Source organism: Zalophus californianus, chromosome 8 (assembly GCF_009762305.2).
Source record: "Zalophus californianus isolate mZalCal1 chromosome 8, mZalCal1.pri.v2, whole genome shotgun sequence".
NCBI lineage: Eukaryota > Metazoa > Chordata > Mammalia > Carnivora > Otariidae > Zalophus > Zalophus californianus.
The window spans coordinates 22,856,970-22,880,436 of NC_045602.1; the positions used below are offsets into that span (position 1 = coordinate 22,856,970).

Here is a 23,467-nt window from a genome sequence, read left to right on the forward strand (position 1 = left end):
GACCAGTTCTCTTGTTTCACAGAGGCCCAGAGCGAAGAACTGACTGACTTGCGTGTGGTCCCCCATTTACTAAGGGATGGATTCTGAATTCAAAGCCAAACGTCATGACTCTCAAACCAGTGCTCCCTTCACTATATCAGTCTTCTCTGACGTGAGAATGAAAACACAGTAAATTCTCACACACACACACACACACACACTCATGGTATAGAATCTAAGCTGCTTCTGGCTGGTTACTACCAAGTGAGGACCAGCTGAGTTCTGGTCAGCAGAGTACGTGTGCATGTGTGTGCAGCGTGCGTGTGTTTTATGGGAGCGGGTAAGGGACGCATTGCAGAAAGCACTCTAGTGTCTCTGAGGAATGAGCAGCAAAAACACTCGAAGCTGAGGCTACATGTTGAACAGTGTTACAGTTTGTGGATTTCATTTTTCTTCATAAAGGCTCAGTTCCTTGGAGTCAATGGGATGTGGCAGTTTCTTTAAAGTGTGTTCTAGAACACATAACTTGGGTCTTGGCCTCTGAAATCTGGGTTTCTACAATGATCTTGGTTGAGCTAATTACTTAAACTCAACAAGTCTATCTTCCCACCTTTAATTTGGGAGAATAATGCCTGCCATATCTTTGTCATAAGGTTTTTCTGAGGACCAAATATATATGAAAGTACATGGAATTCATACTGAGACATGCTGGCTCTTAGTAAAAGCACGTTGGCTAGTGCTCTTTGGCTTACCATCACTACCCCTGCCCATTCCCTCCCAACCCCCTTTTTTTTAATGCAGGGCTTGAATTCACGACCCTGAGTTCAAGACTTGAGCTGACATCAAGAGTCAGATGCTTCACCAACTGGGCCATCCAGGCGCCCCATACCCCTGCCAATTCCTGATGCCCCAGGTCCTCCAGCTCTTCACCTGGCAGAGCTTCCTGGAAGGTGATGGAGGAAGCATTTTTGGACACACCCAAATGACAGCCCGAGGTCAGGCTGTCTGCCCTTCTGGACAACTCTAGCCTCACCTGTAGCGGCTGTACCTTTCTCTCCTCCACACGCTGGGTAGTTAACATGTAACTAGACTAGGACAGAGGCAACAGTGATCTCTGAGAAGCAAGGGAGAGTAGTAAAAGTAGTTAGATGAGAATATGCCCTGACCTATAGAAGGCAAGACAGGAGCAAGAATGAAATGGCATGTTGTATTCACATCGCTCAATTCACAGGAGTGCAGTGCAGGCAACGCTTACCATAGCTTTAGACTCTATCTGTGACACTCTGAGAAAACATAACCAAACGGGTTTTGGCTTCGAATTCTTCCTGACAGCTTCGAGTCCATTAAAAATACATTAACTGTCAGTGAGAATTTGCCATGGCACGTTGTTTTGCCAAGAGGAAAATTTGTTAAATCCGGACATACATTTAAAAATTCTCTACAAAATCATTTCAAGTAACTTACTTTCATTGCTATGTAGAACGCTGTAGACTTTGGAAGAAATCACTTATACAAACACACACACACACACACACACACACACACACACACACACACTTCTTTTTATTCTCTTTTTAGTTTTGTATCTTGACAAGAAAGTTTTATGTGGAAAAGTCAGAGGTTCTCTCTCTCTCTTTTTTTAAAGATTTTCTTTATTTGACAGAGAGAGAGCACAAGCAGGGGGAGCAGCAGGCAGAGGGAGAGGGAGAAGCAGGCTCCCTGCTGAACAGAGAGCCCGATGTGGGCTCGACCCCGGGATCACGAACAGAGCCAGAGGCAGGTGCTTAACGAACGACTGAGCCACCCAGGCGCCCCAAAGGTTCTCTCTCTTAAGTCACGTACTCTGCTTGACAGAACTACAGTTGCAATATCAAAAGGAAGCCATTGTTTTAGAGTGGCAACTTTCGCTTTTGATTTTTTTTGACCAAATGGTGCTGCGATCCGGATATTACCCTAATTTAAATTTAAAGAGAGAAGTGAAAAGGAGAAGAAATTTGGGATTTATTGAGATTTATTACATCATGCTCAGCATCATATTTTATTTTGTTTCATTCTTAGAAGAACAATTCTGTAGGGGAGTATTTCTATATGCATTTAACAAACAAGGCTCAGAAACGTCGGATAATTCTGGAGAGACCGCAAAGCTAAAAAGGAACAGAAATGGGATTCTAACTCAGAAGATGCTTTGCGCAGGAGTCAAGGGTGAGCAAGAAACAGACACAAAGAAACTATGTGGATTTTTAAAGAGTTTGTGATTTGCTGGGGGCAGAAGTGGGGAGTGAGTGGGACGACAGGGAAATCAACCTTAGCCATGTGCTGATAACTGTTGATGCTGGGTGAAGGGTTTTACTATGCAATTCTGACTGCCTGTATGTTTGAATATTTCCAATATAGAAGGTCAAACAAAACCAACTCACTGCTTAAAAGGACATTGACAACATAGAAAATACTACATATAAATAATCTTTTGTTGTTTACAGAGCAGAGATGGAGTATTATAAAAAGGAGAAAGAGCTAATTTTCAATTCCTAGATACATTTATCAAAACAGACCCACCTGGGCCGTCATGATACGTGACATGCAGTTTGGCCTCTGCTTCTTGGGAAAGCCATCATTCTACTGTTGGGCCCTGGGCTGCTTTTGAGGTTCTAGTCACTACTTGTATTATTTCTGCTAACTAGATTGAGGATTTATATTGCGGGATATCGGTAGTGCCACTCAGGTTATTTTTTTACCCTATTTGTAAGCTTTTCTCACATTATCAAGAACTACAAGAAGACCGTGAATCTCACAGGTGGGAGGAAGCATATTTTACTCCAGGGAAAGTACTGCTTTGCTTAACTTGAAAGGCTACCTTTCTCTATAACAGTGATAAAAGCTTTTGTAGGAAGAATAACAAATATGTAAAATCACCTCCATTGCTGTGGGCCATTGTCAGGGCTTCCAAAGACGTTTCTGGAGTTATTTCTAACTGGCAGATCATGACTTTGGCTCTGCTAATGGTCCTGGCTGCTTCCCTCAGGTCTTCAGTATTCAAAAGTAAATTTGCTCCAGCTACTATAACGATGATATTCTGGCCTATAAAGAATTTCCACATATTCATGTTAAAAACCAAGCGATGATATTCTGCAATGTTACGATCACCCTTACAAAGTCATAATGCTAAATGTGTTTTAAGTCTTAATTTTGACATTTCTAGGTGATTCCGGTGTAATTCTATATTCCTACTGTATCTTCTTTTACAATATCCCTGCTCTGTAGGTTTAATATTATTCTGATAATTTTGAGTAAAATCTAAAACATAATTCCCCTATCAATATTCTTATATGCAAAGAATACTAGCTGGAAAATGATATGTAACATAGTTAAAAATGACTGGTACAGAGTATGTGGTAAAGATCCAAATCCAAAATGACAGATGTCATAATGATGTGTACGAACAGGAGTAAACTTGCCCAACAGTAAAAACTAAGGCTTTGTAGTATGCAGTCAGTTTGTGTGTGTACCTTAGGGTATTCTGAAAATCAAAACAGATTTTATAATATCTAACAGATGGGAAATTGTGCCAGATAACCTAAGGTCAAGAGAGGGATATCTGACCTTATGGAGTACCAGATCAAACCGAAGCTGAAGTAAGAATCTTATATACTCATTACTTGGACCCACTCTCAACAATCCTACCTAAATGGGGAAGAAGTGGGGGTACATTTTATCTGTGAGGTGAGCCCTCAAGAGCTGTGCTGTCCCATATGAGAGTCACGAGCCCAAGCGACATGTGGCCGTCGAGCACTTGAAATGTGTCTGGTCTAAATTGAGATGTGCTTCAATTGTACAATACACAGCAGATTTTATTTTTATTTTTTAAAATTTTTTTATGATGTTCAGTTAGCCAACATACAGTACGTCATTAGTTTTTGTTGTAGTGTTCAACGATTCATTAGTTGCATATAACACCCAGTACATAGCAGGTTTTAAAGACTGAGTACAAAAAAAAAAAGGTAAAATATCTCAGTAGTTTTTAAGAACATTTTGATTACATGTTGAAAAGACTATTTTAGATATTTCAGGTTAAGTGAGTATATTAAGATTAATTTTACCTATTTGACTTTTTAAAATGTGGCTCATGGAAAATTTCAAAGTATGTCTATGGCTTGCATTATATTTCTTTTGGACAGCACTGATCTAGAGGGATGAGTTGTAGTGGTCATTTCTTTTTTGTGCTCCAGGCTGCTTGTGATGATCTTGTACAGACATGACCTAAAATTACCTCTGAACACAGAACACATGTTAGCCTATCATCTTACACAGATGTGTCTGTTGGCCACAAACAGAACTTAATAAGGTGGGGATGGTTCAGCATAAACCCAATCTTGGCACTGGAAAAATTCAAAGTACCCACACACTGAAAGACAGCATATCTCCTTCCTTTTCTCCTTCAGTGACCTTATTCTCTCTGCATGTGTGCTGCTGACTCCTGGATCTACGTTTCTGGCCTGGCCCTGGCTGATAAGCAACAAGACCAAGACTACAGCTGTCCAGTAGACACGGCCATGGCCAGATGATTCATGCCTCCAGTTTAACCTGTCAAAACTGAATTCTTTACTTTACCTTGCTACTCATTCCTTCACTTAAGGGAGCTGATGGGTCCCCTCTCTGGGTATTTGTGTTAGCTCCTCTATGACAATCTATAGTCTCAAGGGCATTACCATATGCGATATATAAATCAGACAAGTTCTAACATAATAGGCACTCAATACACAATATTAAACTATATCTTTGCATGGAAAGTGTAGTTTCTTGCTACATCGATAAGGAAGAAATGGAACTCGAAGATAGTCCCTAGAACACAAAAAAGAAGTTTAAGACGGAATGAACTGCTGTTGACAGCAATAATTACTTAAAATTTAGCTGAAAGTAATGAACACAGACTGTCTATTGTTAGAGTGAAAAATTTTATCTTCTTTAAGTGGAATACATTTTTTCATTGTTATTGCAACTCTGGGATCACTAGAATAGAACTAAAAATACCATATCTTCTGTGAGAAACGATTGTATAAAACTATATTACAAATCAAAGACATTTTATGACAAATCCTAATTTCACAAAGTGCACGCTAACTGCCCACAATGCACCACGTTCTGTCTGAGGTGCCCCATGAAATGCTTGGTACTTCTGAATATTCATTCTGAATTAAAGAATTTCACATAGGTTTTTTTTTTAATATTTATAATAGTTGGCAGAAATGATGAAAACTTTACTTGAGGGTAAAGGGAAGTTACTGTTTTTAAAGACAAATGTTTAACTGTTGCAAGGCCCTGTGACAGACAGACATAGTTGTATATATAGGCTTTTGAGATTTGATTGCCGTTTAAAGAGCAGACAAAATTGAACACTAATGATAAGTTAGAAGTAATTAGTTGCTGCCATTTGCTCAGTAAATATTCTATAAATATGATTCATTAACTTTCTTGTGCACCTATCTATTTACATTTATTTACCTGGTATAACTGAAATGACAGATGAATACTTAACTGCTTTTAGAGACAAATATCAATTCTGAGTTCATATGAAGGGTAATGGGACGTTTCAGGATATAAATATTATTTTGAGGCAACTGTAACACTTCCTATGTATTGATGGACAATTTTATATTTAAATGATCAAGTTGGGAAGTATAAATAAAGGGAAACGTGCACAGTTAGATGGGAAAGACCACACCTGAGGCCTTGGAGTGGTGGGTATGGGAAGAGATCCATAGGATTATGGTAAAAATTGATGCTCCTGCTCTCGTTCTGGACATGAACTGCTTCATGAAATGACACTTTAATATGCGAAACATGTACCTTCATTATTGACAATTATAGACGCAGTTCCCGTAGCAGCATCTTGAGTCTGATATGTAAATTCTAAAAGAAAAAAGAAATTACAATCATGTACACACATCCTGGCATGAATAATCTCTCTTAGCAATTTCAATGCACCACTCATCTTTGGAAAAACTTTTTAACCTTTAACCATCTGGAATGATAAAAGAAATAAGCAATTAGCGCTTATTTATACCCATCACCTATACAACGAGGAAGACAGAAGCCTTTACACTTAGTTGCACCTTTGCTCTACATTAGTAACAACCCAGCAAACCACCACCCCCTTCCAGTTTGCCCACATTAATCATAGCGGATACATCTGCATTCTTCTAGATCGTCACATTTCTTTTCTTCAGTGAAAGAAATGACAGACTTGAGTTGAGAGATTAAGGGTCAAACCTATACAGTGAACTTGGTTGTGTTTCTTCATAAGCTTTGCATCTCATCAAGAATCATGGTCTGGAGTGTAAATGGAAATGTTGATCAGGCGGCCTTTGGCAGCAGCGAAAAGCCTTGAAACGGAGCCAAAGACCTGCATTCTGCTCCTGACTGGCTCCAACTAGCTGTGTGCTCTTGGACACGTTGAGAACCAATCTGGCCATCAGTTTCTCTTTGTGCAACAATGGCATCAGTTTCAGTGGTTTCCAAGATCATTTCCAGCCATGACAGTCAATGACTTTTCTTAAAATATCTTTTGTGAACGCAGCACCTGTTTTCTCTTGTCACCTGCTTTTGCAACATTTCTACGATGAAGGTTTGTAAACTCTTATCATTTTATTCCCATCTGGAGGAATGTACATGAAAGAATTAACCAAACGACATTTAAGTAAGAAGAGACGAGGCTGTGCATAAAAATTCTCTGGCCACCAGAGGAGGATCTAATAATTCTATTCTATATTCAACTGTTCTTGTAACCAGATCCCAGAGGAAAGTCATAAAAACTAACTTTAAAAAAAGATGCAATTTTACCTGTAGAAATATCGTTCTGTTTTAAGTTTTCTATGTAGTCTTTGCCAAAAGAATCTTTGCCAACCTGTACCAAAAAAATGATGAATGTTAGATCTTTTACATTTAGTAAAATGCTACAATGTAGTTTTTAGAATACTTTAGCATTTTAAAAGGGCATATCTGCACAGTACTTTATAAACATTAGCTAATTAATCTTCTTAATGTGAGATGCTAGATTTGATTTCAGCCCAAAGAATTGTTCCACTTATATCCTACCTAAAACGTGAAGCATTTAATGACTGTCACGAGTTCTAGAACTCTGCTCTCACTTTGATCTGTTCATGTGGAAACTCCCACTGAGACAGAGCTGTCTACCATCAACAGTCCTCAATATTTATGAAGAATCTCAGTTGTTTGTACTTCACTATAAACGAGGGCATCTCTGTAATGACTTGCTGGTGTTTTAGAATCTTATCTGACACAGGATGGGGTCAGAGAAGAGGGAATTTACAAAGCCCTCGCTAACTTGGGTAACTCAGTGTCGTGCAAATCTGTTGCTTTTGCATCCTAGCATGCATTCTGGAAATGATACTTCAGTTTTTCCCTTGGACACCCATTCCTCTTCCATTCACAGGCAACATGGTTAAGGTGGCACATTTGTTACAATCATTGATCCTATGTTCGACACATTGTTACACCCAAACTCCATAGTTTACCTTAGGGTTCACTCTAGTGTTGTACATTCCATGTGTTTTGACACATGTATAGACATGTATCCACCATTATAGTATTATCCAGAATGGATTCCCTGCTGTAAAAACCCTCTGTGCTCTGCCTCTTCATCCCTCTCTCTGTCCAAGCCCCAAGCCCCTGGCAACCACTGATCTTTCTACTGTCTCCATAGTTTTGTCTTTGTAACCTTTTCAGACTGGCTTCTTTCACTTAGAAAATACATCTAAGTTTCCTCCATGTCTTTTTGTGGCTCAATCACTCATTTCTTTTTAGTGCTGAAAAATGTTCCACGGTATGGACGTACTGCAGTTTATCCATTCACCCACTGAAGGACATCTTGAGTTGCTTCTAAATTTTGGTAATGATAATGTGCAGGTTTTTGTGCAGATGCCCTCTTTTATTTTTATTATTTTAATTTTAGTGTAGTTAACGCACAGTGTTATGTTGGTTTTCTCCTACTTTCTTTTAAATTTTAACCAGTTAGGGGACTTTACAAAAACAAATTTCCAGGAGGTCCTGAAAATCCAGAGGTTCTGATAACACTGGGCCCACATTTCTGCAAGGCCACCCAGCTGGAACTGCCCCAAAGGTGAGTGCGTGCTCTCTAGACCAGAACCCCCACCTGGCCTACTGCGATTTATATTACCTGCTCAGCACCTGTAGGCTTTAGATTTCCCTGTCCTGCAGGTGAGCACTACTTCAACGGATCATGTATCTATCCGGGTCTCAGCCACTCCTGCTGCGCTCTGCTTTTCCACAGAAAATCGTTCCCCTCTGGATATATCAATAGAAAGAAACCTAGAGATTTACTTGGGTCAAGATCCTCAGTGAGTGAAGAGAAAACTTCCTGGTAAGATTTTGGATTGTCTAGATCAGGGGTTGGAAAATGTTTTTCTATAAAGGGCCAGAGAGGTAATAGTTTAGATATTGTGGGCCAGATGGTCTCTTTTGCAATTATTCAGCTCTGCTGTTGTACAGTGAAGGCAGCCAAAGAAAATCTGTAGACTAATGGATGTGGATCTCCCTCTTTTGGAATTCTACTCTTCTCTTTTTTTTAAACATTATTTAGCTCTCTCCCATAGGCAATCAAGATACTATATAGTTGGAAAAGCATCATTCTAAGAATGTTGGAGGGATTAGAGGAAGGCCATTCCTAGGCATGTGGGGCCTGGTACAGATTAGAGCAAAGAAACTTCTCTCCCCTTTCTTATCAGTTTAATACAGGCAAAATCTGTTTAAGGTGAATTTCAAAGGCATATTTGATCAATGGTGCGATGATATAAACATTAGGAAGTGCAGGGATTAGGAAGAATTGTTCAAAGGGAGGAGAAAACCAAAAAGCATGTGGCTTTGCCCTCAGAAACTGTCGGAGGGAAAATCAGAGGTAGAGAGGCACCTGTCACACCAAGTGGAATATTGTGCCCATCCAAGGCATAATCAGGGATTATGCTCATGGTAACTACATTTTGCAGGCTTGCTGCAGTCGTATTTTATTTGTAATGTTTTTTAAGTAGGCTCCATGCCTAGCATGGAACCCAACCTGAGGCTTGAACTCATGACCCTGAGATCAAGACCCTTGAGGTCAAGACCTGAGCTGAGATCAAGAGTCAGTTGCTTAACCAACTGAGCCCCCCCAGATGCCCCCTGCTGCCTGTCTTCTTCCTGCTCTGGGAATCACCTGATGGGCAATGTCCCTCAGGGATGGTGATGGTTCCAGATTTATTCCAATAGTGATTTCCTGGCAAACCTGTTGGCTGTCTACGTGAGACATGGAACAAAAATACTTTGCCTTTGCCCTCTTGGATATTTCCATGACAAAAATAAAAATCTGGTAATTAAAAAATAATGGCAAAGTAACGACGCTGCTGAGGATCAAGAGAAGTCAACCTTAGCTGCATTAACTTTGCCTCGGGGTCGTGGTGACACATTACCAAGTAAAAGAACTGAGTAGGAGGGCGATATTCACATTTGTGTTAGGGAAGTTGACCCGTGTGGTTTGGGGCAAGCCGCTGTAACTGCCCCTTGGCCTCAGTCTCCTTATCTGGAGAGTCACAGTGAGTTTGCTGTGGGGATAAAATAACCCGCAAGAAGAGGGCTGACAACTGTGAAGGATTCAATAAGGGCTTGGTGCTATCACCGTCCCTGTCCCCATCCTCATCATCACCAGCTCAGTACTGCTGCCTCCATGGCCACTTCCCTTGGGGAATACCCGCTGCTTGCATTCAGTCCTGCCCGTGTGGTTCTCCCTGGTGCTTCCAATTCTTCCTGTTGCTCCCTATTTTCAAATAGAAGAGCACCTGGTCATGGAAGCAAGCAGACAGGTGCACTGAATTATTTTAAAAATAAAACTGTACTACTATTACTGTAATAAAAACATAACATCTGCATTAATGGTGAAACTAATGCTGTTTAACATAACCAGGTATCCTGTTACTTCCGTAAGAATAACAGAGCCAACCGCGAGCATGTCTGTGTCTTAGACATACATATTTATTATATCGAAATGTGGGCAAAAAGCAGCAGAGATCTGAGGGCTCTTTTTTCCTTCTGCATTACAGAGTAGCACAGATGCTTTGGGCAATGTCATACTAAAAGAATGCCATTTTCCCTGTTTCCCCACCCTCAAACCTCTTACACAATCATTTATTCTGCTGGATTGACTTTAAAAAAAAAAGGTCGAGAGAAGCAAACACCTTCCAACCCCCTTTGGCTACTTCTGACTCAAATGTAAGCCTCTTCCCCAGGAACTGGAAATTCATAACCAGAAATCAGAGGAGTGGAACTCAGGCTAAGGTGCTATACATTGTCTGCCATTGAGAGCGGACTGAAAGCATCTTGAAAATCACAGTGAATGATACAAATGGAATGATTTGTAATGACTGTGAATGAAAATCACAGTGAATAATTCTTGAACACTACGTCTGAAACCAATGATGTTGGCTAATTGAATTTAAATAAAAAAAGAAAAAATCAGTGAATGATTTCAAATGGTCCTTGAAACAAAAAGGACTTGGCATAATAATATCATAGGGGAGGGAACCTTCATCGGTATTTTTGGAGGCTTCTCTGTTTTCCCGGTCACACTTTGCCTATCAAATTGATAAGAGAACTTTAAGTGTAAGTATCTTGGCCACGAAGCAAAATAGTGCGAATGGAAGTCAGGAAACTCGGAATCGAATTTCAGTTCTGCCATTATCCAGCTAGTTAAAATTCTTTACATTTTGCTGCAAATGGTTCCACCTGAGCCAGGTAGGGTGGGACTGGGGTGAGTTCTCCCCGGCAGGTAGGAAACCAGGAGTTTCTCAGCTTTCACTGAGCATCAGAGCTTCCGAGGAGCTTACAGATATCCTGGTACCCAGGTTCCACCCGAGATCAATGAAATCAGCCCGTGCAGGTGGGGCCGTGGCCCATGCCCCAGGTGATTACAATGTATGCCTCCAGCTGAGGCCCACTGGATTGCAGGATGAACGCTGGGAGAGTGCGTGTGAAGCTTGGTGTGGACGATACGAGAAAGGAGAGCAGTCCTGCCTGGCACTACGTTGGAAGTCAACTAAGTGGGAACGCGGAATGTGGCCTGCAGAGTCTGCCTGGGGCGAGGGGCCCAATAGGGTCCAACATGGGGATCAAGGTACTGTAAAGCTACACACAGTGCCATGTCTGTGTTTGCGGACTCTGGTCTCATTTTGATGTCACCAGGCTTGCCTCCCTTGCTCTGTGGGCTTCTCTAACACTCGTATTTGGCAAAAATCATTGGATTTCTCTGTTCTACAGAGTGGCCAGCAGGAAGGCACTATTAACTTGATGTTATCATTTGACTGTGTTAAAACACAAGGTGAGTACAATGTATTTGTGTCTATTTTCTTGCCTTCTGAGAACTTAGAAATCCTTTCCTCTCTCCATCTAATCAAACCTCACCTGTTTTTCAAGTGCAACTTAAGGCCTACCTCCCCTATCCTAGCTCTTCTTAATGCTCTCGTTTCCTCAACTCCTAGAGCATTCCTAGTAAGATACCATTAAATATTTAATTGAATACCACCTTATATTGTTTGCCTAAACAATCTTCCTAAAAGTCTAGCCTTCCTAAAAGCTTATCGGAGACTCTAGCTTAGCATATATTTATCCCTCCTTGAGTCCTGTGTGTGAAATGTGTTCTGTAAGTATTTGGTCAACCTAGTTGACTGTTAATTTTCCTTGGCCTATCTTATTCTTAAAGGGACATGACTACAGGCACTCAGACTGTCCGAGCTGTGGCTGCCAGAAGGTCCTATACAAGGTTTTGCTTCTAATAGCCCCGTGGAAGGCATTCCTATGCCCTTTCAGTAGCAGCAGTGAAATACTTTTGGGCAGAAGGATTCTGGGAAAAGCACATAGTCTGAGGTACCCTGGGTAAGCCTGTTCCAGGTGAAAGAAGCCAGGTCATCGTCAATTATGGACAACCACTTGCAGTTAAGCCAAGGTCACTCCTAGAATCCCAGATGCTCTTCAGGAAATCCCAGGCGCAGCTCTTTCCTGAAGCTTTTAGAGTCATGCAGTTGAATAGAACTTTCTGCAGTGATGAAATGCTCTCTATCTGTGCTACCCCGAACAGGCACTTGAAATGTGGTCAGTATGATAAAGCAACTCAATTTAAAATGTTATCTTAATTACAGTTAAATCCAGCCACACATGGCTGGAGGCTGCCATCTTGGATAATGCAGCTATAGAGGGATGTAAGTTAGAATAATGGAAAACAGCAGGACTGGGCGTATCGGGAGCAAGAGCATTTCCTCTAGCTAAGGGTCCTGAGGTGTTTCCTTTACTCTTACCACCGAGAAGGCTCTCTGCATTGAGGGAGAGCCAGTCAGTGGCTTCCACAGTCCGGAACTGGGATCCAGTGCCAAGGAGGGTGACTGCAGTTAGCACTACCATATAGTGAATGTCCACGTTTCAAAACGGTTGAGGAATGGGCTGTTTGGATCCCTGAATGGTAGAAAACATCTAGGAATTCCATCTATCGACATATAGTTGAGGTAAGTAAAACCTAGAGGACCGAGATATCTTACCCAAGGTCACATGAAGTCGAATATTTCTGCTAAAAAAGTTATCACTTACATTAAAACAGGTTACCAGTTCTCAAAGTTACAATGCACAGAAATATAATTAACACTAAAACCAAATTGACTGCAATTTGATCTTTGTTATTCAAGACATTTTGTGACTTCTCAGTGCCTGAGGGTCATGATGAACAGCAGGTTTGGGAGCCTAACATGCATTTGTTGTCCTATAACAAAACCTAGCCGTCGCTTTTTTGAATTAAGTCCCTCATATTAACCTTTTAATTTGTCACTTGTGGCTTTGTCATAAAAGAGGACAGAAGAATACATAAAATTCCTGTTGTTCAAGCTAGCTGGTGGTTTAAATCCTATCTAAATGGGGATAATGGCCTTGAACATAGAAAATTAATGTTACAGTCACCATTTATGAGTCCCGCCTATCTGAGAGTGGAGGTGGGTAGGAGGTAAGAGGTCGCTGGTGGTAATCCAATTTTCTTCCATTCTTCCTATATGAGACACATATTGTTTATTTGCTTTGGGTCCTAGGGTACTCTGTATTTGGACATGTGGCCAGGCATTCTAATCAATATAGCCAGTAGTTTTAGTCAGTCGTCCTTCAGCAGAGTTCAGGAAGGGACAAATTTCACATCATTATATATAACCTGGAAAACGCTGGTGACTACTTTTTGATCTTTGAAAACTAAATCTTAATGCACGATCAGTTGACTGTCCCACAGTAATCCGACAGACAACCTAACCTTTTTTGTTAAGATGATGAGTACTCTAATACACTGCTTTTCAAGCCGTCTGTAGTGAAGGCTGTTTTTTTTCTTTTTTAATTTTCAATCCACTGTGGACTAACAATTCTGTAAAATATAACAACAATGAAATAAAAACAGAAAAGAGTCCTACAAAATACCAGGCTTAATTTATTATTACTATTATATTCATCAGCTATAACATTATTCTGTCAAATGCTGTAACTGTTGCTAATTGCTTACTCTTAATTCCCGTTCAGACCCAGTGACAGTTTGCAGCCTGGCCTGAGGATCAGACTTTGAGTGGCGTGGCTCTAACACACCACCTCTGTCAGAGCTTAATATCAGCCCAGTCTGCAAGGAAAACACATAGCTGTTTGTATTACAGAGGTGATTTTTTTTTTCCTTTTTAAAGGAAGCTCTATGCCCAGTGTGGGGCTTGAACTCAGAACCCCAAGATCAAGAGTCACGTGCTCTACCGACTGAGCCAGCCAAGCGTCCCTAGAGAGTTTTGAGAGTGTCATGTTCAAGGTAAGTAAGACCAGGTAGTTTCTTGAAGGTCTTCTCACTTGGCTGATTTCAGATCTGGGTCATTTGGGTCCACGCCTGTTCAGGGCTTCTTCCCACCACATAAGAAGCAGGGTCTTTGGGCTCAGACTGGGCCACTGCATCTCGAACTCTTTTTTTTCTACCCTGGCCCTCCTGAGCAGCCAGTTTTGGATATCAAGAAATAACATTTAGCTTGAATGGAATGATGGAGGAGGAAACAATTAAGAAAATCGGGTGAAGTCCTATGAAAGGTATTCTCACAGACTCTTTGCCCTGCCAAGAAGACTTTCATTTTCTATGATATCTGCCTGGATTTGTAATCTGAAAATATCACTTCCAATTCTCCTTGGGCTGTGGCCTTGGGGCCACAACTCAGGTGACTACTGACTATACAACTCCTTAACGACTTCAAGCGTTTCATGATTACATGTTTCGCTGGATGCATATTGATGGGCTCTTGCTTAATAGTCCTTGTCACAATATCTTGACAAATAATTCCCTTGAGCTCAATATAAGCTGTTTTGCATGTGCCATCAAACAGTCTTACTTCGCCAGAGCTTGGATTTTAGTTTGTTGCAGGGTGGTCATAGGTAAGTTAATGTTGCTAAGAAAACTGAAGGAAATTTTCTGTTTTTCTTTTGTTCCATCTGTTCATTTTTATCTTGAGTCATTTCATGATTTTGGTTTCTACTTGGAATTTGTCATCTTAAAAAAAAAAAATGCTATACAGCAGGTTGGCTACTCTGCTTAATAAGAATATACTTCACCATGGAAAAATATCATGAATGGATAACAACAGTTTCCATTATAAAAAAGATATTTTTCTTTTGAAGAAATCTGAGAATATTATGCAATTTGTTTAAGCTTAAAGAGATCTGTGTCTAAAGATTCCAGGTGGTCTAAGCAAAGTCACCCCGTATGGGGTTTGGCTGAAGCCACGCTTTCTCACCCTCTCTGTATGGATGCCCAGGCTACAACCGATCGCGGGGCTAAACAGCCGCCAGCCGCCCGGGCACCGGGGGCATTAATAGCTTGCCCGACTGTACACGTGCTACCATACACTGTCGTACGCAGATCAGAACAAAACAAACAGCACTGTTGCTTTATCAAACTCCTGACTGTGCCATTTCCCCAAATACAGCCCTCTGCTGTCTATTCCTCTCACATCCACTCCTGACGGTTGTATGATTCACTTCCCAAGTTCAGTTCTACAACTCAAATATTTTCTATTTTGCGTTTCTCTTTGCCTCAAATTCAACAGACCCAAAATAACACCAATCTCAATCTTCGAATTGGATGAGATCCCAGGGGACATCCAATTTTGACTTTCATGGCTACATGAATAGCATTTATGAAGCTTCCAAGAGGGGTTCTCTAATCTCTCCTTTTACGGCTCCAGCTCGAGGGAACTCCTCTCTTCCCAGAGCAGTCATTTTTGGTACTTTGCTTCCGATACCAATTCTCTGTCCATGTTTTCCCAGCCAGGAAATACCCTGCTCCTTCCAGTTCCTAAGCCCCGTTAAGTCAGCACCATCTGATGACTCCCCAGGCCCTTCATTTCTAATCAAGTATAGGATCGGTCAGGCCTACAGCTCCCTCTCCAAGCCCCATAATTCCTAGCATGTAGTAGGTCATCAATAATTAGTGGCTGATTAACTGACACTTAAAATCAAGAGTTCAACCTTAGAAGATGTGCGTTTCTTACTTTGAATCTTGTGCTTCATGTGATGTTTTTGACCAAACAGCTAGATGAGAATTTCATCAGGTTAGTCATAAATTAGAAATAAAACTACACCTCATTAGCAGATGAAATGATAATTGTATAGTTTGTACATCATTGAAAGATTCCTGTGGAGAGAAGAGTGCTGTGTGCAATGGGAAATGACATTGCAGAGAAATTTTGGTAAAACTGACCCAGCTCACAGGAGTGAGCTCATTCTTTTAAATCTCTCAGATTTTTCTTATCCTTTAGTGTGTAGACTGAGTCTAGCTTTCCTAAAATAAACTTTCGTGTTCTACCAGTAATGCTAGTATCTTAAAATTTCATTAAACATGCAAACGTTGAACCTTTGGTAGCCAATTTTATTTTCAAATGATTTCAGTCAGATGGATAGGAATAGGGACTATTGTATTTTACTGTCATTTCCTTACATACCTAAAAACAGAACTATGCCTAAGGATTAGTTAGAGGTAGTTCATTAAGGCCCAGATTCCTTTCTGATCCAAGAGTGAGCATTAGAAGAAATAACTTAGAGATGAGTGAATCACCACTTATTAGACCAAGTTTCCAAAAGCTGTGTTGCAGCAAAAATTGCTAAAAACCGGGTGACTTCTGCTGTTTAGAAGCCAGACTATAGAAACCCAGTGGAGTAGGCGAATTCCTCTCACTTCTCACCCTTCACTTAGAAGTTCAGTAAGTTAAAGGAATGCAGCATTAAGCTACTTCCCAGAGGACTCAGTGAGGTAGAAACGAATGTAAAGGATAAGGAAAAAGACTCTCTCCTATTTCAATCTTTAACAACCACACAAAGCAGATACTCAAGCAAAGTGCATGCACATGCGTGTGAACAGCAGCACCATTCGCAACAACCAGAAGGTGGAAACAGCTCAAGTGTCCATCAACAGACAAGTGGATAGACAAATTATGGTCTATACAATGGGATATTATTCAGCCACAAAAGGAATAAAATACATACATGCTATAAGGTAGATGAACCTTGAGACTATTATGCTAAGTGAAAGAAGCCAGACACAAAATGTCATGTATCCTATGATTCCATTTAGAGGAAATCTCCAGAATAGATCAATCCACAGAGACGGGATACAGATTGGTGGATGGCAGGGGCAGGAGGCTGGGGGGTGGGGGGAGTATGGGGGGAAACTGCTTAATGGTAAGGAGTTTTACTTTGGAATGACAGAAATGTTCTGGAACTAAGAGGATGGTGGTTGTCCAACATTGTGAATGTACTAAATGCCACTGAATTGCTCCCTTTAAAATAGTTAAGAAATAAAAACCAAGTCTTAAAACAAGACCCTTGCCTCTAGAATCCTCTCCACTGTCCTTTACACTTACCTTGCATACCATGGATGTCTTTGCTCCAAGCCTGGCAGCTTGGACACACTGGTTGGCACCTTTCCCTCCAAAGCCAATAAAAAACTTATGTCCATGGATGGTTTCTCCGGTTTTTGGCAAACGAGAAGTAAGACTGCCATAATTTAAAAAGAGAAGGAAAAAAAAAGGCACATTGGTAACTGCAATCAGTTTAAGTTCTTCAGAAGAGAGAGGGAAGGTTCTCTGATGGAGTCTAGTCTTAGCCATCAGAAATGCAAGCAGAAGTAGAGAAGATCACCTTTTCCTTTAAGATAACGCTCGGTAGTTGGCCTCGCTATCCAGAATGCATCTGCTGACAGGATGCCTGCCCGCCCCCCCAGTCCCACAGCCGTGCTCCTAGAGCCACTTCAGTTTCCAGTGCCTGCTGCATCAAGGGTGTTCATGGATGCCTCCGTTTTCCATCATGGGGAGCTCTTGAAGGGAAGTCCCTTCCGATTCCCACTTCCCAGTGCCTAGCACAGACCTTTATTCACAGTGGCACTTGTACATGGGACCAAGTTAATGTGTGTTTCTGTACTGGTTTACCTGGTCACTTTAACAAGAAGTAGGAAGTGTACCAGGGCTCCGGTAACCATGTTCAGAAAAGACCTAAGGAGAAGAGGGAAGTTGCGATTCTAGGCGCTGAGAAATCCCATTTGTTTCCTGGCAGGTGGGGCAGGAGTGGGTTATTATTTCGATGGCAGGATCAGGTGTTAGTCCCAGTCCATCCTGTATCCCACCCATTTCAGGTACTGACTCAAAAAGAGCATCTATTCTTAAAAAATGGAGTCTAGAGAGCTAAGTTTAGTTGAAAATTTTTACTACAGAAAATTTCAAACCTATAAAATTAGAGAAAACAGTATATTGACTTCCCCACCCCATGCACTCATCACCCAGATTCAACTCTTGTCACCTCCTAGCCAACCCCGTTTCAGTCTCTACCGTCATGGACTTCTCCAAGAGCTAAGGATTTTCACTCACCTGTTACTGCCTGGTGAGGGTAGTAGTAAAGGAGACAAAAAGAGTAAAAGGTTTCCTCCAGGGTATGATTTTCATAACATTAAACTGGAAGATGTGAGGAAACAACATCTTTGAAGGACAGATGTGAAAATGGAAAGGGTGAGTGTGAGTGAGTGAAGAAGATGGGCTTGACCAGCATGAGGACTGGATGGCCAGAAAGAAGTGGGCCGAGGGCCAGACGGAGCAATGGCAGGTGTGACCAAAAAGATTAGCTTTAGATGGGAAAGAAAGGCCAAGAGGGAAGTTCATGACAGTAAGTCGATTGAGAACCTACCCTGTTTTGGCAGACCTGAAACTTACGTTCATTTCCCACCTAGGCTGTGATCTATCTGAAACCAGTCTCTTGTGCCTAATCTTAGAGTACCAGGACAATGCCAATTCCTACAGGTCACTAACAGCCTGTTGGCAATGGAATGATCTATGACTGATGCCAAGAACACACAATGGTGTTGATAATGACCAAGTTCAACCTGTGCACCTCCTTTATGTAGTTCTAAAAGTCTCAGTAAATTGGGCTAAACTACTCCATTCCCTAACACTGCAGTGTCAAATATGGCTATTTGAGATTCAAAAGAGACTCATCAATAATTTGAAAACATTCTATTCCACTCCTCCCCTTTTCAGTGCTATTTTTACCTCCTATTCTAAATGCATTTATAGTACTGATGAAAAAAATATCCATCTACAAGGTTCACTTCTGAAAAAGGTACTCAATCAAGAGAAAAATGGTTTTAATGTAATGTTATTATCCTGTCATTTAATTTAGCAATGACAAGTGATGATGAGATTTTGATTTGCATCAGAAATCTTAAACATTTTAGGATTCTGTTATGAACAGGCAATGATGAGTAATCTGTGCGACTGAGTAACTGTGAATTCTTGGCTTATTGATGCTGCTACAAACATCCATAACAACCTTAAAAAGAAAAAATATCCAATGTGGCTAAAAACAGGCCAAATAACTTAATTAGTAAGACTGTCGGTATAGAAACTTATGACTTCCACTATATTTATACTTAGATCTGGGTCACAATCCTCTGGTTTGAATCAAGTATATTTTTTATTATTGGCTGTAGGAAATCATGAAAAATATATCAGCAGATGATTATTGGGATGTGTATATGTGGGACGGAGGAGTGAAATCGGGGGTACAGTGTTGTGTGTTTGATGTGGGAGCAGATGGCTGGGATTTAAACTCCTTCCTAAACAACTTATATTAACACAAGCACTGTACTAATTTAGTCATCACTGAAATTTCTCCCTCCTTTGGAATTCTACTCTTTTCTTTCTGCATCTCTGCCCTACTCTTTCTTCCTTCAATTGTAGACTCTCCCTGTATGGGGACAAGGACCAAGTCTGCCATTTTATCCAGAGTGCCTGCCACTTAGTATGGGCTTAACGTATTTTTTGACTGAGTGAATTTTTTAAAGGGACTTCCCTTGTCTCCCTGAAGGGTAGCAGAATATGAATGGAGGAGCTCAGGACACACTGGCCAAATGTGCCACCGTGGTAGAGTGCTAATGTTGGGCTGTCGGCCCGTGAAAAGTTGCCAATGGAGGGAGAGGCTTTCTCTGAACTGCCCCTTATCTGCCTCAAGACCAGTCCCCCAAAAGGACTCAACAGCCATGATTCCCCTCCCTGGGAGTTTCATCAACCAGCAAGGATGGACTCCTGTCACAGACGAGAAGTCAACACCACGTCCAGACAAACATCACAAACATCATCATACCTCCTATTTAGTCTACTGAGGGCCAGTTCAACTTTCCTAAGTCATTTACTCTCCCCTAAAAGGCCTCCCACCGCCCTTCCCTATCAAGAAGGCTGAATTCTTAATCACCTTGGGGAGTAACTCCTTTTCCCCTGGGCATTGCTCACGTATACCTGGGGCATACAGGTTAATACATTTGCTTGTTTTTCTCTTGTTAATCTTTTATTACCAGGGTCTCAGCCAAGATCTGAGAAGGGAAGAGGGAAAATTAGCCCCTCACTTCCTCCTCTTTTCTGTGTCTCCCCTGGGTAGCTTCCATTCCTACTTCTAAAATGCAGATGTGGTGGTGCTGATGAATGGGAAGGAGACTGGCAGGGATGTTCGGTTGTCTGGCAATGACAATCCCATGGTTTGCCAGACCTTGCCCACTGCATTCACAAGTATTAGCAGCACTCCTCTCCTATAAGCAGGAACTCTAACTAGAAATCAGACTATCATTCTTCATTCATGTGTTAATTCAAAAAACGTTAAATCGGTGTTTTCCAGTCTACCTCTATGGGACAAAAGCAACTGGCTGACAATGTAATAAATCCTAACCCTAATGCAAGCAATATGAGTGGAAAAAAAAATGAGCACAAGATTATTATGATCTGATTCATGTTTTTTTTTTTTTCTTTTAAAGATCAAATTGGCTTTATTAAGCGAATCGGGAATCGGGAATCGGGAAGCATCTAACAGGTAGAGGGGAGCGCCCCAACTCATGTTTTTTAAAGATAAAAAGATATATGTATATGTTCTCATAATATGTAAATGCACAGAAAATGAAATGTTAATGACAGGTATTCATGAAAAGGGTGGAGAGAGGGAGCAAAAGTTCATGTTTTACTTTATATACAGAGGTATATGCAACAAGAATATATTTGTGCATTATGGGAAGCCACTTGTTACTACTTCAGATTCATCTGGCTTCTCAGCATCTTTTTCCAGCTACCTGGGCTGGTAGCTGGCTCCTTGTAGGTGCAACCTAACACAGCCTTGCCCAATGCCACTCTCTTTCCATTCCAGGGTTTCTGTTCCTTGGTCATGGTTCCCTGGCTGTCCGCAGCAGGTAACTAGTTAAACACGTCAAGCATCTTTGTATACGCTTTTCTTGCTCCCTGGATTATAGCTGTGCACAGATTATATGCTCTTAGACCTTTGTCTTGTGACCTTTCTGTTGAACCCAGACTAAGTTTACTGCTTATTTTATTGATTTTTTTTTAAAGTAAATGGAGTGGAAAGCGAAGTTGAGAGCAACTAGAAAGTTAGTTACAGACAGGCAGAAGCATTTCCGAATTATAAATCCTAATTTACCTTGAACTAGGCTTTCCTATCTCTTTCCTTATTAAAATCATGAAATTAAGGTCTGGCTCAAGAAAGGACCTGCACAAAGCACCATCCTCTCGATGAAAGCATTGCTATGATTTGCCCCAATTCAAACATGAGGTTTAGCAGGGTGCCACGGACAAAGTGCTCAAAGGAAAATAAAAAGGGAGCAGTATACTGGTAGTAATACACTGTTGCTACCATTTAAAAATTAAAAAACAGAGTGAAGTTTCTGAATGAGGGAGAAACCCCAGAGAAAACCAATCATAAGAAATATAATTGAATTTAAAACAAATTCATAACTTTAAAAATGTCACATTTTAAATTTGCACAGGAGGAAACACTGCTAAATGTTCATAGATGGACCCGCAGTCTTCTGGGCCCTGAGAGGTCACGTGGCTAGAGTCTAGTTGCGCAAGGCAGCAGGCCTGAGCCACTTACTGATTGTATTACCTTTGACAGCTTTTCCCTCTTTGAACCAGCTTCTTCTCTTGCAAAACAGTTTTAATAATACTTGTCAACTCCTTAAATGCCTGGGTTTTGTGCTCGGAGTTATTTCACTGACAGGTGTTATCAGAACAACTAATCAATTGCTTTTAGCTTCTTGACAATGATGTGCTTGTTACAGATTCTCAGCGATGATTCACACCAAAGGAAGGAATGACCTGGTGAAACAGGGATGAGAAGTCTTTCGACCAAAGAGGTCACACACTCCTGGCTCCAGCCCAAAGTTGAGGAATAATATGTTGCTTTTTGGCTTTTTGCGTTCCAACCTTTCTTCTGGCTGCAAGCTTGTGACACACTGTATGCCTCTATAATAGGGGATTGTACTATTATTGCCCAATTAAAATTCATTACACTCATTTATTATTCCTGTTGCCTGTACTCTTCAGCCGTATCTGTTCTGCTCAGCATTTGTGTATGTCACATTTATAGGAATGCGTGTCATTTCCAAACCAACCTAGTGATCTCTCTTTCTAGCTCTGTAAAAAAAACAAAAACAAAAGAACAGCTTCAAATCTTCATTCTGTGGTTCCTAACCCTAAATTTGCAGACATACGATTTATTTAAGGGAATGAAAGCTGAATTATGCTTTAAACCATTAAAAACAAACAAACAAACAAACAAACAGATTTTGATGATTAACTCCTATGTTTCCTAGCTAACCAGTCTGGGGCTAAAAAGTAGTTTTGCCTGAAAATGTAGCTATCTTTGAATTTATAGAATAGATATGAAGAATACTGGTTACAAGTGGCCAGCCTTTCAGAGTGTCCTATCCTTGAACCTTATTTAAATTTTGCTTGGGTGAAAAAGTGTGCTAGGCACGGGGAGAGCCAATAAAGAGGAGTATGTTATGGTCTTACATGGCTGCCTTCCCTCCCATCTCTGCTCAGATGTTACCTCCTCCAAGAAGCCTTCCCAGACCACCTTATAGGAGATGTCCCTATTCCTAATTTTTGTTAAGTATTCATGCATTCTGACAAGGAATACTATGTTTCTGGATCAGAGACAGCTTTTTAATTACTCATAATTGTGTTAGCCCTCTGTGTCCCAATCTCCCCCAGGGTGACATGAGAGGAACTTCCAAATCATGACTTCTTGGGAGTTTATATAGAAGCTGACACAGCTGTTACTTCTCCCCACCGGGGTGGGGAAGGAGAGGGAGAAAACACGGCCTAGTGACCTTGGCTTTGTAATATAAACGAATCCTCTCAGGGGAGCGAAGGGGTGGGAGATCTCTAGATTTATAGCTCCTAGAATGTAAATAAATGTGTTCAAGGAAGAAGTCCCTAAATCTCTCGAAAAGTCTCTGACTTGCAAGGTTTGTTTGCCATTCAAACATTCTTTAATCCTGGTGCTAGTGATCTTTGCTCAGAAAGCCTTATCATGCAGAAATGTGAGAGCATTCATGGGAAGAACATTCATGGCTTCCCAACGATTTTCTTCAGATCAGTAGCACTGTCTTGACATTAAAATACTCATTTATTTCTCTCCTCTCTCCCTATCTTCTTTTGAATAAATTGTATTCCATTTTATCTTCACTACTGATGTTATTAACTCCTTTTTTAAAAAGATTTTATTAAGTAATCTCTATACCCAATGTGGGGCTCGAACTTACAGCCCTGAGATCAAGAGTTGTGTTTCACCGAATGAGCCGGCCAGGCGCCCCTCCCTTTTCTCTATTTTAAAAAGTGATTGATCTGAGGTTTACAACGAGCATCTTTAACTCACACAGCTTATTTTCAAGCATTACCACTTTATTTGTAAATGTAATTTATTCTTCCATTTCCCTTCCTAATCTTTGTGCTAGTATTGTTACCTATTTTACTTCTGTAGGATATAAACCTTATAACACTGTGCTGTTAGTTTTTATTTAAACTATCAATTGCCTTTAAAAGAAATTAAGAAATGGAGG

At 40.8% G+C, this 23,467-nt stretch overlaps 1 protein-coding gene and 1 long non-coding RNA gene across 10 annotated transcripts in view; one reads left to right on the top strand and one right to left on the bottom strand.

Moving 5' to 3' along the window:
* The window catches only part of RBKS (ribokinase), an 84,874-nt gene that overhangs the window by 51,550 nt on the left and 9,857 nt on the right, over positions 1–23,467 (bottom strand). For 6 of the 8 annotated variants that reach the window (XM_027624145.1, XM_027624141.1, XM_027624144.1 and 3 more), the window contains exons 2-5: positions 16,941–17,073; positions 6,817–6,880; positions 5,824–5,886; positions 2,893–3,057 (exon numbers count right to left, since the gene is read on the bottom strand). In XM_027624145.1, the coding sequence (XP_027479946.1) occupies positions 2,893–3,057; positions 5,824–5,886; positions 6,817–6,880; positions 16,941–17,073 (425 nt within the window). Of the gene's footprint in view, positions 1–2,892; positions 3,058–5,823; positions 5,887–6,816; positions 6,881–16,940; positions 17,074–21,504; positions 21,717–23,467 lie in introns of all 8 variants that reach the window. The other 2 variants (XM_027624143.1, XM_027624140.1) reach the window with 2 other exon arrangements.
* On the top strand, positions 8,203–21,914 carry LOC113938641. 2 transcript variants are annotated; one of them, XR_003524924.1, is made up of 7 exons: positions 8,203–8,377; positions 10,990–11,155; positions 11,299–11,359; positions 13,734–13,849; positions 20,369–20,424; positions 20,752–20,794; positions 21,680–21,914. It is a non-coding gene; the product is annotated as an uncharacterized LOC113938641 (long non-coding RNA). The 2 variants fall into 2 exon arrangements; XR_003524923.1 differs by lacking the exon at positions 8,203–8,377 and having other exon boundaries at positions 10,763–11,155.